This window comes from Pterocles gutturalis, unplaced genomic scaffold (assembly GCF_000699245.1).
Source record: "Pterocles gutturalis isolate BGI_N339 unplaced genomic scaffold, ASM69924v1 scaffold5981, whole genome shotgun sequence".
Lineage (NCBI taxonomy): Eukaryota > Metazoa > Chordata > Aves > Pterocliformes > Pteroclidae > Pterocles > Pterocles gutturalis.
Window position 1 is genome coordinate 1 of NW_010097621.1, and position 15,524 is coordinate 15,524.

The window sequence follows — 15,524 nt, forward strand, 5'->3', positions numbered from 1 at the left end:
AAAAAAAAAGGGAAACTGTTCCCCCCTGGCTGGTTTAAATGTTACCAGCAACTGCAACAAAAATCCTGGGGCATTGCTGCAGCAACAGTTTGCACTTGGGAAAGCCTCTCTGGCCTTTTTCCTACCCCCCCCAAAAAAAATCTTATAATTGGGTTGTAGTTTTAAAAACCATTCTGAGGAGTTGATTTTATTTTTTTTTCTCTCTGTGCGTGAGTTTACAAATATTTTCAAATGTTGCTGCCCCACTCTCGCATCAACCTCAAGCTGCTTCTGGTTTTAGACGTAAAATCTGATTTGGGCAAAATTTGGGGTTTTTTTTTTTTTTTTCAAGATTTAAATTTTTTTTCAATCAGGCAGGAATGGTCTTAATGAGTTTTTACAATTTATTTACAAGTTCTAATAATTATTGTTGCCACTTAGGAGTTTGGGGAAATTTCTGAAGGAAGAAGGGTGAAGCTGGGGGGTAAATAATGCAGCTGAAATGGGGCTTTCCTACGAAAGGGTGGAATTACTGCAGCCTGCTGAAGTGGTGTTGTTAATCTGAGACAGAAAATATCTAAAATATAATTTTTTTTTTTGTGGCTGATTAGCAGTAAACAAGAACAGATCATATTCTGTTATTTTTCTGCAGTTATTGGTTGAATCTTTTGTTAAATAAATTTTTTTTGTGGGTTTTTTTTTTTTAATCTCTGGTGATATCACTAGTATTTAATTTGGACAACATCAAAGACGCACCCAGAAACTTTTGAAAAAAAAATCTTCATTTTCAAAAGTTTGAAAAGATGTGTTAATTTCTATCTAATCAATATGGGCTGAAAGTTTTCAGTAAAACACACAGGTCATAAAGGAAAAAAAAAATCAGAATTTTGTTTTCATACAATCTGTTTCAACCAAATCTCAACTAGCAGAAACAATCTGGGTATGGAGCAAGCCTGTCCTTCAAACGTAGGTGAGAATTCAACAGAATAAGACAAGTGAGGGTTCCAGTGGGAAATATTTCCTTTTAGTTAAGTGGAATCCCAGTTTGGACCAGCTTTGGTTCACTTTTTATTACGTGGAAAATATTCAGGACTGGAAAAAAGCCGCTCCTATCTCAGAAGATCCAGTTGATGAAAGCTCCTGGGGATAAATTTGTTAAGAATCAAACCTGCCATGAAATGAACATTTTGCTTGAAAACAAAATTAAGGTTTGAAGTCAATGATGAACAGTCCCCGGGTTCCCTGGGCGTTGAAGCACCCTCCTGGCATCCAGGGGAGGTTTTGCTGGAGCTGGGGTCTGCTCCCCATCCCCGCCCCAGGAAGGGGCTGGGCGGTGGGCGATGCTCCTCTGCTCCCCGAGCCTGGGGGGGGGGTTGGTGCTGAAGATGGAGATGGTGAAACCTGCAGCTCGCTGGAGGATCTGCCTGGTCCCCAAATAGTGCTTCAGCTAAACCCAAAGAAAATTTTGCAATAAACTCAGGCTTCAAAATCAACTCCCAGCCTGAAAAAAAAATTTTAGTTCTGGTACTAAAAAGTTGGAGTCTGGTGGAAACAAACCCAACAACAAAAAAACAAAACAAAACAAAACACATCCAAACAACTGTTTGCTTCTCCTCCCCATCCGCTGCTGCCCAGTTTGGGGGCTCCCACCGGAGCGGGGTGCTCAGCTCCGTGCTGGGATGGGGCTGGGTGAGCTCCCCAGGTCTCCTGGAGCAACAACCTGTCTTCTCCGTTGAGGTTTGGGAACACACAGAGAAATGTTCAAATTTCCACCAAACAAAAAAATTTTTCTTTGTTGGTCCCCCACGATGGAAAGGGTTGGGTTTGGGGGTGTTTCTGTCCTTTTCTTTGGGGAAGTGATGAACTCGACCTGCGAGGAAAGGAAAAGGCTGAGCAGAATGAGCCCTGAGATGTGGTCGCTCGGATTGTCCCTTTAATTTCCAATTTTCCCCCAAATGAATATTCCACCGCTTCTTCATAGCAGACCTTTCGAACCTGTCCGTTGAGTTTTTCATCCTCAAAATCCGCCGCGAGCAGCTGGACGGGGCTGGAGGAGCCATTTCTCCTGCGGGTGGCTGGAGCGGTGGGGGAACCTTCTGCCCTTGGTACAACGACAAACTAAACTCACGTCGCTGAGAAAGCCTCGTGGGGGATGAATCCTGCCGTTGCTGAACTCCCCCTGACCTTACTTCAAGTAGGAGCCGCTCTTTTGAACCCCCCTCCAAACATTTGCAGCACTTACAAAGCAGAGATGAAACATTTTCCTCGCAGTAACCGTCGGTATTTGGATCAGATTTCCTCCAGCTTGAAATAAATGCATTTCTATCAGATTTACGCTCCACGAGTACAAAATTTGGGGGCCCTATAATTTCGAGTCACCGTTTAAACCCCCCAAAGACCAGCAGGCTCTCCAGCACTCCCAGCTTTTCCTCCCTCCACTTTTTAAACTCCCCAGAGCAGGAGGCACCGAGAGGCTCAGCCACTCATACCGTTGCTTTCTTTCTTTTTTTTTTTTTTTCCCCCCTAATTCTTTCTACCCAAAACAAGTGGATCCCGGGAGGTGGGAGGCTTCCCAGCAACATTTTCTGTTGTGGGTCACTTTAAAAACTAGAGGTCATTTCCCAATCCAAACCTTGACCCGTACCCGCGCCGCTGGGCTGCCGCAAAGGTGATGTTAGGAGAGCAGCGAGGGGCACGAGATGGAAATAATTCCACGTTACTGACCCAGCCACTTGGGCAGGCGCCTTGCCGTGGACCGGGCTTGTCTAGTTTCTCATCCTGCTGGTACATAGTTGGGATTTAGCGGGACTGATTATTTCCTTGCCTTTCCTGCAGCTCCGCCGCTCTAATCTCTCCAGCTGGTGGGTTCTGGCTCTAGCTCGGCTGGGAGGGGGGATGCCGGATGGTTTTCCCCGTTAAGATTTCACCGCCGCCAGGTAAAGCGCTCACAGGGTGAAGCACGGGGTGGGGGGGTTTAATGCCGGAGCAAGTCCGGATCATCTCTGCAGCCTCTGGAAGCAGCGATCCCCTTGCTCCCTACACAGAGGGAAAAGTTGCAGTTGGAGGATTTTGATGCGCAGCTCGGTGGTTCGGAGATTTCTTTCTTCCCTGCAGATGTTACAGGTGCTGTCGTTGAGCTTTTTGCTGCGGGATCCATAGATCCCTGCTCCTGGGGAGAGCAACAAGAATTTAAGAAAAAAAAAAAGAAACAAGCAGAGCACGCAACAAGAAGTCCATCCTTTCCATGTTTTAATTCCCATTTTCAGTCGTTTGTGTTTAGGTTTTGGTTTTTTTTTTCCCCCCACTGGCGACCAGGAAGGCTCCGAGACAGCCACCCCCCAGTGAGCTGAACTCCTCAGGAACAAGCGCTGGAGCCCTAAAGGGCCCGAGGGTCTGTTTGCAGTTAAAAAAGGGAGAACTGGCTTTTAAAAACATATCTGGTATTTTGCCATTCTGAAAAAACCTGTTCCATCCCCGCGAGCAGCAGCGGGGAGGCAGGTCTGAACCCAGAGGAGAGGACGAAGCGATGATCGTCGCACCCCGTGAACACCCCCCCCCAGGGTCCCTCGTGTCCCCAGCCCCGTGGGGACGCTGGGCAGGGCTCAGCACAGGGATGGGACGAGGAGCCAGACAGACCTTCCGCTGGAGCTGAAGCTGCTTTCGCCACATTTTGGGAAGTTTGGTGGAGTCCTGGCACCCGGGATGGGGTGTGGGGCTTCCCCTCCCGAGCAGCCGTTGCTGCGGGAGATGCTGAAGGTGCCGGATGGCGAGCGGGACCCCAGGGAGCCCGAAAGCCGGACACGAGCTGTGTGGTCAGGGTTTGGGGAAAAAAAGCTCAAATTTAGGACTTGTGCTCTGCGAAGGTATAAAAGGATGAGTGGGACTATTCAGAGTTACCTCCTCTGCGAGATGTCGGTGGTAATTTAGGGGGAGAAATGAGCTCCCAGAAAAGCTGGGAGCCTCCGTGCCTTTGGCGGCAGCACAGCTGAGTGCAGAACAGAATCGGTCCTGAGTCAGGGCTGGAGTTGGAAAGATCCTCCAAAACCTGGGATTTCAGGGAAAAAACTTAAAAATCCCTCCTTCCTCTCTCCCTGGGATTTGCGGAGCAGCGCAAATGCTGACACTGGTCCATCACAGTTTGGGAATCTCGGATCAGCCCAACGCTCGCACACAAAAAGGAACAGGAATGTCACCTGGGACGTGTGACACCTGAAATCTGGCAGAACAGAGGTGCCCGGGGCGGTGCCACACAAAACAGCGACCGGAGAGCGCTGCTCCGGAGGGAAAATCTCACTCACCGCATCCGTGGGAACAGGAGAGAGGAGGGAATTGTGCCATCGGAGGTGAGATGTTGGAGCTAAACACTAAAAAATTTCTGGGATGTTTGCAGCATTCCCATTTCTGAAAACTTTTGGGAACGGCTCAGACTGGTCCTTTCAGAGGGATGTAAGCGGAGCTGAGGCTGCCCGGGAGCGGGGCAGGGGACAGATGACCTCGTAAGGTCACCCCCAGCCCTATTTTCCATGATTACAGGGACACCCAATACTGGAAATGCTTTGTAACCACAGCTGCCCTGGAGATGTTGCGGTGTCTCGGAGCGGAGCAGAAGGACCGTTTCGGTACCGCAGCTGTGATCTTCCCAGCACATTCCCAAATTCCCGAAACACCAGCTCCTCTGGGCAGCTCTGCTGAGGAGAAGAGCCGAGGTCGCGCACCGTGGATGCAGCAGGGCAGCCCCAGCTCTCCCGTTTGATTTTCAGAGAGACAAATGTCACAGCTGGGTGAACCCCAAGCTAAATGTCCCCTGTCCCCAGGTGGGACCCCGCTGAAGCTCGCGAAATGCCTCGTGTCGGGCAGAGGAGGCAGCAGGACGCAGGTAAAGGTCCAAGGGGAGTGACACTGCGAGGGGCTGAGGCTGGAGAAGAGCAAGGTTGGGGTTTGCATCGACAATCAGCCTCCCCTGGAAAAACGCAGCTGTGGGCACGTGGCCCTTCCCCGCGCCAGCGCTTCGCCCGTCCGTCGGCACATCCCAGACCTGGACGGGACAGCGACGGTTCCGCATTCCAGGGATCGATCGGTGGATATCACACAGAGTGAAATGCAGAGAGTGCCCACCTGTCCTTGGAAATAACTTCTGCATATTTGCTCTTTTTTTTCTTTTTTTTTTCTTTTTTTTTCTTTTTTTTTTTTTTAGAAAGAAGATTGTAAGAAATTTTAGAGCGATGCTGCTGTCCGAACCACCCCAGGAGCAGATGCCCTGAAATAATCGTAACTGTGAACCCCTGGGTCAACATCGAGTGTTGCTGGATATTTATTTCACTCTATTAACTTTATATCCTACAAAGGCACTTAATGAGAAGGAAAACAAATAGGTTGCACTTTGGAGAAACAAGATATCGGAGTTGGCTGGGAGGGAAGTACCCAGGATACATACAATCGAGACACCGGGATAAACTATTTCATTTTATTGATTAGCAACTGCGCTAGGGCTGTAAATTGGTTACTTGTAACTATTCTAGAACATCGTTTATTACAGCAGGCACGGCGCTCCCGCATGGGCGAAAAGCTTTTGGAGACCTTTAGCTGCTGGCGAAAGGACTGAGCCCTGGGTTAAGTAGTTCCTGTGAAAGTAGTAATTACTCCCTAATAGCCCTGGACTCTTAATCTACCCTAACGATGTCCTTCTGAGCCTTTATCTAAATGCAACAGAGATGCAACACTTCTTGCCGGGCTGCTGGTTGTGCCAGGGGGTTGGGTAAGTTGGGAGCAGCGAGAGCTCGCCAGCGCCGGGGGAGGCTGGAGGTGGCTCGTTCCGTGTTTTGCAGCCTCCTGGAGCAGGGATGCAGGTAGGGCTTGGAACCAGCCCGACCCTCTGTCCCAGCAGCACTTCTCAGATAAAAACCCACTTTTTTAAGAAAAGAACCCCAAAGTGGATAGCGTTTACATAGCGACACGGACAACATCACGCTGGGTTTCTGCAGGTTCGGGAGAGGATGCGCTGGGGGCACGGTGCCAGCAGAGCGAAACCCTCTCCTGCACCAAAACCACCGACGCTCGGGTTTTGTCATTGTTGCTGCAACTCCACTGAGGGCTGCTTCCAGCAATCCCACTTCTTTCCCACACAAATCCCGGGTGTTGCTGAGCCAGCACAAAGCTGGGAGGATACGCACACGTCCACGCACCCCTCCTCCAGCCAGGTTACTGCTCCCAGCAGCGCTGCTGAACTCAAAAAAAAAAAAAAAATTAAAAAAAAAATAAAGAAGGCTGGAAGATCTGTGTGGGAGGCTGGGACTTGGATAACCTCCTGCAAAAGCTCAGGGGAACCGGGACAGGACGGGGCTCTGGCAGCACAGCCACGGGCGCTGCTGCCCTTGGGTAACGCCGCGGGCAGAGCTGGGCTTGTGCCGCAGCCAGAATCCTGCTCTGCTCCTGCAGCGGGCTGGAGCTGGGTGTGATGGGGATCCCGCAGCGGCAGGTTCACAGCTGGCAGCAGTTCCCGAACGGGATTTACACCTTCAAATGTGGTGGGTCCAGTTCTCCCAGAGAGAGCCAGGGCAGGTCAGGCACTGGGGAGAACATCTTACTGGGGAGAATATCTTACTGGGGAGAACGTCTTACTGGGGAGAACGTCTTACTGGGGAGAATATCTTACTGGGGAGAACGTCTCACTGGGGAGAACGTCTCACTGGGGAGAACGTCTCACTGGGGAGAACATCTTACTGAGGAGAATGTCTTACTGGGGAGAACATCTTACTGGGGAGAACATCTTACTGGGGAGAATGGCTTACTGGGGAGAATGTCTTACTGGGGAGAACATCTTACCAGGGAGAACATCTTACCGGGGAGAATATCTTACTGGGGAGAATATTTTGCCAGGCACAGCCACAGCAGAGCTGGTGGGAAGGGGATTTTCCCCCTGCACTCTGCTGGCACCACGAACATCTGCAGAACATCTGCTCTCCTGGATCCAGCTGTGCGAGGGCAGAGCGAGGCGCTGGCCTCACCGACCCGTGTCCCCAGCAGCTGCAGAGCCCCAGGGAACCCCCCCCATCGCTCACTCAGGACAGCACCAGCCCAAAGGGGTGCTGAGCTCCGGGCTGACCCCACTGCCATCCCTCACCCCGTGGGCTGCTGCTGTGTCACCCCCCACCTCGTTAACCAGCGCTTACTGTTTCCTACTGGTTTCCTGCCTGCTGCTCTCCATCCCAAGTTTTCTCCTCTTAGAGCACACATTTTGGGGGATAAATGTTGTTTTCAGTATTTGGGGTTTGCACGAGGGGTTGTGGACCACAGCTGGGATGCTGAGACTTGATGCTGAGAAAAATAACAATGATGTGAGCTCTTGATTGTAGCAAAATTATTCTTCCTGGAAGAAAGAGAAAAAGGAGTAGGTTGGAGCTCTCTAAGGCAGCACTTGCACTTGTCAAAAAAAAAAAAAAAAAAAAAAAAAAAAGGAAATTAAGGAAGTTTTTAGGGTGGAATGAAGGTTTAGAGCGATGCCATATGTGCTATGCCCCCAATCCACCTCCATTCTCGATTTGGTGATACCGTAATGTTTAATTGCCATTAATGTAAACATATTTTAAAAGGTTATTTTCCTGCTCCGTGGGTCAATAGACCTAATGAAGCAGCTCTAAGTGGGTTTGAATTGCTTTGAGGAGGTGCTTGATTTCCTGTTTACCTCACGGCAGTGGGTTTGGTCCCGCACAGCCGCCGGGTATAAAAGCTCCGCAGGGTCCCCTCCGAGCACCAGGACGGGCTGAACCCTCCGGGCAGCTTCAGAGCAGCAGGAAGGTAAGAAGCTCTATGTCAATCCCTTTTTCTAAACTTTTTTTTTTTTTCCCTTAAGATAACAGTGGGATCGCGAGTGTCGGGCAGGAGCTATAGCAGAGCAAGAATAACTCATACCTTTGGCTGAGTTTTTCCCAAAGTGACACAAATCTGTCGGTTTTCTCCATAGCTTTGGTGGGAAAGACCTCTGGATGCAGGTGTTGGGTTGGAAAGGGACAGAGCATGATCCCAGAGCAGGATTCAGTAAATCACAAACATCAGGCTGGGGTCTGCACCGTTGGATAGGTGCTGCGCAGGGGAATGGGGAGAAAATCCTTCTTAGTTGCTTAGGAAAAAATAATTCTTAGTTGCTTTAGGAGAAAATAATTCTTAGTTGGTTTAGGAGAAAATAATTCTTAGCTGCTTTTTGGGACCTCCCAGCTATGAATAAAAAGGGATGGTGCTTCTTCCCAAGCAGAGGGCATTGCACAGGGGGCTGGAGGACCTTCCTGGTGCAACGATCCCGCCGGCGTCTCCTCCTGTCGTGCGGGAGCCCAGCCGCAGGGTCCAGAGCGCGGGTGTCACCAAACCGTGCCAGATGGGGCTGGCAGAGCTCAGCTGCTCCTGCCCAGTGGCACACAGGCAAAGGGGGCTTGTATTCGTTCAAAAATCGTTTTTATCTGAAAAGGTGCACGGCTTTGCCTCCCTGTTGGGGTAAATTCTGCAGAGGAGGAGAACTGGCCTTTCTTAAAACCCAGGCGACAGCGCCGTTCCTCTCCCAGCATCGTCAAGAATTACCCGAAGCAGAACAGCGTTCTTGCCCAATTTTGCTATTTTCAGATCCCTCATCGCTCCCGCAGTTCTATCACCAATATAGGAAACGAAAAGCAAATAAGAGGGAAAACCTCCGTTATTTAACCATGACACTTCTGTTCTCCTGGAAAACGTTCCTCGGCTTTTGGTGTAACGGGATTTGTTTCCGCCGTTAACACTCTGGAGCTATTTGTCTTTTATTGCTTTAGCTTTAAGCATTTTAGGGATTTTATCAGGATTTGGAATATGACACCTTTGCTTTTCAGATCATCCCTCAGAACGGGATGTATCTGAGATAATGGAACACATCTCGTATTTTTCTCATTTAATCCGAAGGGCTGAAAACATTTGTAAAAGAGTCACAGCTTTCCAGAAACAAAAAATGTCACAGTTCCAAACAACACCCAAACTTGCAAATTCTCGCTCTCTCCAAAGCAATAATTGAGCTGTTATAATAACTACTCAGAGGAGCAAAGTTCTATTAATGTATTAAATTTTTTTTGAAGGATGGATGGGTTACTTGAGCCCTGAGCTAGACCTTTGCTTTCTGTTCCTCGATTATTCCCGCTAACAGCAGTTCTCCGTTGCAACACGCTTTCCAGAAATATAACAAAGGGTGAGGTGAGGGACAACAAAACAGATCCGTGAGCCACGATCAAAACCATTTTTGTACAGAGTTAGCAGGGCTGGAATAGTAATTAAAAGAGCTCAAATATCCGAGGGCTGCTGAGCCGAACTGTGGACGTGAGGACTGGAAACAGCTTGAAACTAATAAATCTTGGAACCCGATCCTGTCACTCTGTCCACGGGATATTTTTCATAACTGATATTTGCCAACTCTGGCCCCGGTCCCTCCATAAGGCATTATCCATCCTGCCAGAAAATCTCCCAGAAATGAGATCAGGCTCCTGAAATCCCGCGGAGCCGCGGTGCGGGAGAAGCAGGATGCCGTTGCTACCGAATCGCCCGAGCTACCCGACGTCCCCGTTCGCACACTCGAGGTTGAATCGACCCTTAAAGCACAATGAGGAACCCACAGGGTCAGCTTGTAAACACGGGGCGAGACAAAGCCCTTGCCTCCGGGAACGCGCGATCCACAATGAATTTGATGGTTACAATAAAAGTAGAAGGGACCCAACAGTCAAAGACGCCGCGGTGGGAAGGAGCGTTGGCATTGAAAGCGTCATTTAACGGGGCAGGGCAGAAGAGGGCTTTGTGGGATGGAGAAGGCTGCTCCAAGCACAAGGGCTGAAGAAACACATTTACAAGCGCAGGCACGTGCCCGATCACCGCACATCCCTCTGGGTTCGCTGTCCTGGCATTTTTCTGTCCCATGTGTTACAGGGGCTGGGCATCCGGATTGCCCTCTGCTTCCGAACGGAGAAATCAGCCCAGAAAATGATGTCGTTCAAAGTTCTCTCGCTGCTCCTCGCGTCTCTGGGCTTTGTTTTGATGGAAGAGAACGTCTCGGGGTAAGTGTTTTGGAAAGCTCATGGTGTATTTTGAGCCTTTGCCAGTTCCCTACTGGGGGCAAATGGACTCCTTCCATTGGCATCTTGCTAAGTAGGTGAGAACATGGGTCCCGGGGTAGATCTCAGATAATAGAGATAGCCAAGGGTAGAGAGATGAGCAAGTGATAAGAGAGGCATCAAACGAAAGCCCTGAGCCTTTGAGCCAGAGCCAGGAACTCCCAAGTTTTCCCTGCAAACTTCATGGCTCTGGGTGAGGAGGAACGAGCTGGAAGTCAATCAGGAAGAGCAGGAGGTTGGCTGAGGACTAGGAGCGAGATGTAATCACCATCTCACATGACTGAGGCTAGCAGGCACCCAGGCTTCGGAAGCTTCTAAAAATACGAGCAGTTACATAAAGCAGGTATACAATAAAGATTTTCCCTCGCTTTCCCTGACTCCTGCTACAAAATTTCCAACTGAGAATATCCCAAAGAACCCTTAAGAGAGCCATGGGAGCTGTTGCAGTCCCAGCTCAGAGCACTATAAAAGGATCAGTCCTGAAATCCTTTGCTTGAAATCCTTGGCCACCTAAGGGTGGCCACCAACTGTCCACAGTCAGGCTCCAGGTGAGCCCGTGTCCCCTGTCACCCACCCCTGAGCCTCTCGAGGACACGGGAGAAGGTTTCCCTGGCCCTGGGGGTGCAGCTCCCTGGAGGAAGGAGCCTGAGCGCACTCGGTGCCTCAGCTCAGAGTCCAAGTCCCCGTGAATCGGGCTGCGGCAGGGAAGAAGCACGCTGGCTCCAGACTGGCAGCAAATATCCCGAGCTCGCCTCCTCCCGAGCTCCCAAACCCGAGCTGCAATCGCTTTATCAGCCAGCAAAAGGGATGAGCATCACGCGAGCCCCTTCTCTGGCCACCTCCTCACGGTCCCATAGCCACCTGGCCCAAGAGAGACGGAAAGTGGCCACAAAACCTTGCTGACTGCAGGGACCGCCTGGGCCACCACGTGTAATCCCAAAACTCGGCATCGCACGTGCCCGCGGAGCTCACCCCGTCTCTGTGCTCTCACCCCAGGGTGAGTCCAAGGGCTCCCAGTGCCAGACCAGTGCAACGACGCTACTCGGAGGCCACCCTGGCGAGTGACTACAGCCGCACGATGGACACCATGCTGAAAAAGAACTTTGTGGAGTGGTTGCTCGCCAGACGGGAGAAGAAAAGCGAGTAAGTGTGTAGAGTTCCAGTGCTCCTACGATCCAAACTCACAGCTGTCGTCAGCCAACCGATGGCTACAGAAGAATGTCGAGCCGCGGATATTTTTCTTGGATTGCAGCTGTGATTCTCTAGGGAGTTGGGTGTTTTTTTTTTTTTTTTAATTTTCTTTTTCTAAGTCCTAGAAATCTTTCTGGTCTGTCGGCACCCAGCACAGCCATCCCTTTCCCTGGCCGAGACCGCCTTCTTCTTTGGCTGCTGGTGGATGGAGTGGGAGGGAGCTGGGGTTTGTGGAAAAGCAGCATCTTGGCACCCTCTTGTGGCTTCTGGGGCTGAGATCTTCCCATTTCGCCTTCCCAGCAACATCATCGAGCCGTACAGGAGGGAAGCTGAGCCCCAAATACCAGCTGTGAACGGCCAAAGTTTGGACCTGGGCACCCAAGAAGCCAAAGACTTCTTCAGCTGGCTTCTGAAAACCAAGAAAAGTCAGAGGTGAGACGGGAGAACAGACAATCTGGTGGCAGGGAGGGATGCGGTTCCCCAAGTGTTTTAATTTTTGAAGGAATGCTTTGGGGCAGGAATCTATGGTAAAGGTTTCATGTAGGAAAACAAGAGGATTTGAATTTCAAAAGATTTCACATTTTGCAATTCTGTCTCATGAGAAAGCGCAAAGCCAAAAAAAAAAAAAAAAAAGGCTCTCTCATTTTGAAATTTCTCACAAAATCCAAATTTCAAAAATCCAGATGATTGGGGTCTTTTTTTGTTTGTTTGTTTTGCAAATGTCAGCACAGCCTCACCACACCCCATCGCTTCGATAAGGTCAAAGCTTTGACAGAGCTGAAACGCATCCGTCCCTCTAACACCCCAACCCCTCCGGAACAGAGGAGGCAAAACGAAGCGCTTTGACCTAATCCAAACACAGCCCTCTCGGAAGGAAACTCCCCAGCGAAAACTGAGATGAAATTTCCCAAAGGAGGGGAAAAATAAAATCCCACTCGTTCACACTCTTCGCATGTTGACCAGTTTGGTTTTGGGGTTTTTTTGTTTGTTTGTTTTGGGCTTTTGGTTTGGTTTTTTGGGGTTTTGTTTTGTTTTTTGGGTTTTTTGGTTTTTTTTTTTAAACAGTTCTTTCCTTGTCTCATTGCTACAAGCTCGTATCAAGCAAAGCCCGGCATCTAACCGTGAAACCCTGCAGGAGGGATGCCTGCCTGACCCAGGAGGAATTTCCCAGTTTGTTTCTCATCTGAATGTCCCCAGTAAAGCAAAAATATTTTTTTTTAAGATCTTAAAATCATCACGATCACGGTAATGCTGGCGATACGAGCTGGTTCGGAACAGGCACCTCTGGGGAAGGTCCCCCAGCCCCTCTGGAGCGCGGTGTCGCCGCAGCCTGTGCCGTCCTTCCCCAGCCATCTGGCCGAGCGCGCGCTGGTGCATCGCTGGAGCATCGCGGCGCGGTGGCTTTGTGCTGTGTCAGCACATCCACAGCCTGTCAATAGCCGGGTTCACCTTCCCCAAGCTCAGCGTATGTCACAAATGTTCCAACAGCTAATTAGAGTCCAAAGAAAAATCTGTTCTCGGGCACTTTCTATAAAAAAAAAAGCCACCAACAAATGAACGAGGGATAAATTTCCTGTCTTGAACACGAAAGGGATTTTACAAAACCTAACAGGTTGCTGCTGTTCAGTCCTAAAATGGTGGCAAGAAGGAAAAAAAGCACTTACCGCACACAGCCCACATCCTTCAGGCACAATCCTAGTGTCTTCCAGCAAAAAAATGGAATTTCTAACTACAGGGAGTCATGAGATAGTCACCCAGAAGAACAATCTGGGGGCGTTGGCTGGTTTTTTCCAGCCTTTGCATGAGAAGCACGTTAGAAAGCGGGGAGCAAGGGATGACCTGGGGTGGGGGAAACGAGCAGAGTTCTGGTTCACAGGGGTGTCTTGGGCCGAGCACTGAGAAAATCAGACACCGAGAACCGCTAGTCGTACTGAAAATACAAAATCAAAGAACTGAGGGCTTTGAGGGATCTCGGGAGGTCATTGAGCCTGACCTCTGCTCCGAGGCAGGATCAACGTGCCCCAAAGCGTTCCTGACAGATGTTTGTCTAACCTGTCCTGGGGGAAGGGAGGTGGGAGGGAGAAAAACCTCTGATGCTGGAGATTAATCCATTTGATCAGCTTCATTTAAAAAAAAAATAATTGTTTTCTAGTGTCTCCCTTAATCTCCTTAATTGCAAATAAAAAATGCGAGTCGCAGGGGAAAGTCCTTTTTGGAAGCAAAGCCTTGCCTTTGCGAGTCGGGAGCGTAGCTGCTGCTGCACCCACGCTGTGCCTGTGTCGGGATGCCTGCTGGCTCTCAGGGGAGGTGGGGTGCGAGGGACTGTCCCTCCTCGTCCCCCGACCCTTACAGACGTGCTCACATGCCGAGATCAAGGGGCTGTTGTAGGCAAGGAGCTCAGCACGTCAAAAAGGAGCTAAAGCTGTTTGTGGGTTTAGCTGAGTCAAAGGTATTCGAAGACCAGGAAAAGCAAATGTCCCTGGGAACTGGAGGGGACTGGGACACGAGGCTGTCACACGCTTCGTCTGGGCTGTTGCCTCTCCTCTGTCTTCACGGTGTGGCTCATTTCTTGCAGTTCTGCTTCCCCAGAAGGTTCAGAGGGTTTGAAGGATGTTCTGAACCAGGAGTTTCTGACATGGCTGATGTCGACCGATCTCTGCAGACCAATGTGAGTGGCTGTTCTACCTATTCCTGGTGTCACCAGTGTCCCTACAGATCCTTTCCCAGCCCTTGTCCCCGAAGGTTCTTGCTGCAGTGCCCAATGAATGAATTTAGGATTCCTTTAGATAACCTCCGAGTGCTTACACGGCACAGCTCAGCTGGGTTTGGCTGGAGAGTTCTGCCCAGAGTTTGGTTCTGCAAAAGCACCTTCAGACCACTGATACAAGAAAGAGCCGGGGGAAAACAAATTTCAAAAAATTACTGTCTAGAGAAGGGAGGTTAGTAAATCCTTTTCCTCTTTTTCATGAGAAAAGGAGGTGTTCATCAGGCCACTCACAGGAAACACTTTTCCTGGGTATTGTACACGGCTATGAAAGGCATTCCCAGAGAAACACAAGAAACTGGGATGCAAAAGGTGCAGGGGAGGGTCCCGAGGAGGCTCAAGGGAATGGCGAGCCCATCCTAGGCTTAGCTGAGGAAAACGAAGGCTGAGAGAGACCAAGTCACCATCTATTAAAAAAAAAAAAAGAGAAAAGAGCTGTTCATGCTAATGGCAAAAGCTGGCACAAGAACAACAAGGGATGAACTGTCCATGAATAAATGTAGGTTGGAAATAAGAGGCAGCTCTGTGCTGCAGACAATTCCACGCAGCCAGGGTGAGACAATGTGAGGCCAGAGAAAACAGACAACTGTTGAGCTCCTAGCACAGCCTTGCCTGCGGATAAACACCGATTTGCATCTCTCTCCTCTAACCAGCCGCTGATTTTTCTCAAAACTTGTAGATACTTACAATTAGATCCACATCTTGCTATCAGGATGGATTTGCAAGGTATCAGAGGGGCCTGGAGGGGAGAGTAGGCAACAGCTTACGCCTCGTTTCCTACAGGAACCAAAGGAAAGTGGGTGAAGTGCAGGACAACAGGAATTTATGTTTTTCTCTCCCACTTCTGCTTTGTCAGGTCTGCGTAACCCCAGGACCCTCCTGAGGAGCTCCCTCAAGACATGTGAGAAGGAGGAAGATGACTTATACTCACTCTGTTCTGTGCACATTGTGTATTTTGCTCATGCAAGCAATAAAGAGCTTAGTCTGGAGCTGAAAGAAGATTCAGATAAGTGTTGATTTGGGGATAGACTATAAAACATCACAAAATTGCTGAAAAAGGGTGTCCTTCCAAACCAGGGTCACAGGGGTCACCACACACTTTCTGTCAGTGAACTGCCCTACAGCTGACCCAACTGTAACCCGGGAAGATCCCAGCTGCAGGTTTCCAGGAGTTTAGGAACTGGGCGATGACTTAAAAAATGACATTGGGTGGTGAAGTTCAGCCTGTGCTGCAGGGAAACCATCCTGGAGGGGTCCAAGGCCAGGCTGGACGAGGCTTTGACCAACCCGGGGCAGCGGGAGGTGTCCCTGCCCACGGCGAGGGCTGGAATGAGATGGTTTTGAACCCCAACCCCTCTGTGACCCCATGGACCCGGCCCTGGCCGAGGGTTGGCCCCGCTGACCCCAAGCTGGGAGCCATCCTGCCCTTCCCAAGGGGTCCTGTGCCCTCCCCCTCCCTCCTGACCCCCCAAACCTGG

General features: G+C 50.0%; 1 protein-coding gene across 1 annotated transcript; it reads left to right on the forward strand.

The window, feature by feature from the left end:
• Nucleotides 1-9,963: 9,963 nt before the first annotated feature.
• GIP (gastric inhibitory polypeptide) lies at nt 9,964-13,950 on the forward strand (the record flags this gene model as incomplete). The annotated part of the gene is made up of 4 exons (XM_010079580.1): nt 9,964-10,034; nt 11,088-11,234; nt 11,583-11,714; nt 13,858-13,950. Coding segments are annotated over exons 1-4 (443 nt in total), but the record flags the coding sequence as incomplete, so codon positions are not given.
• Between the last annotated feature and the right edge of the window lie 1,574 nt (nt 13,951-15,524).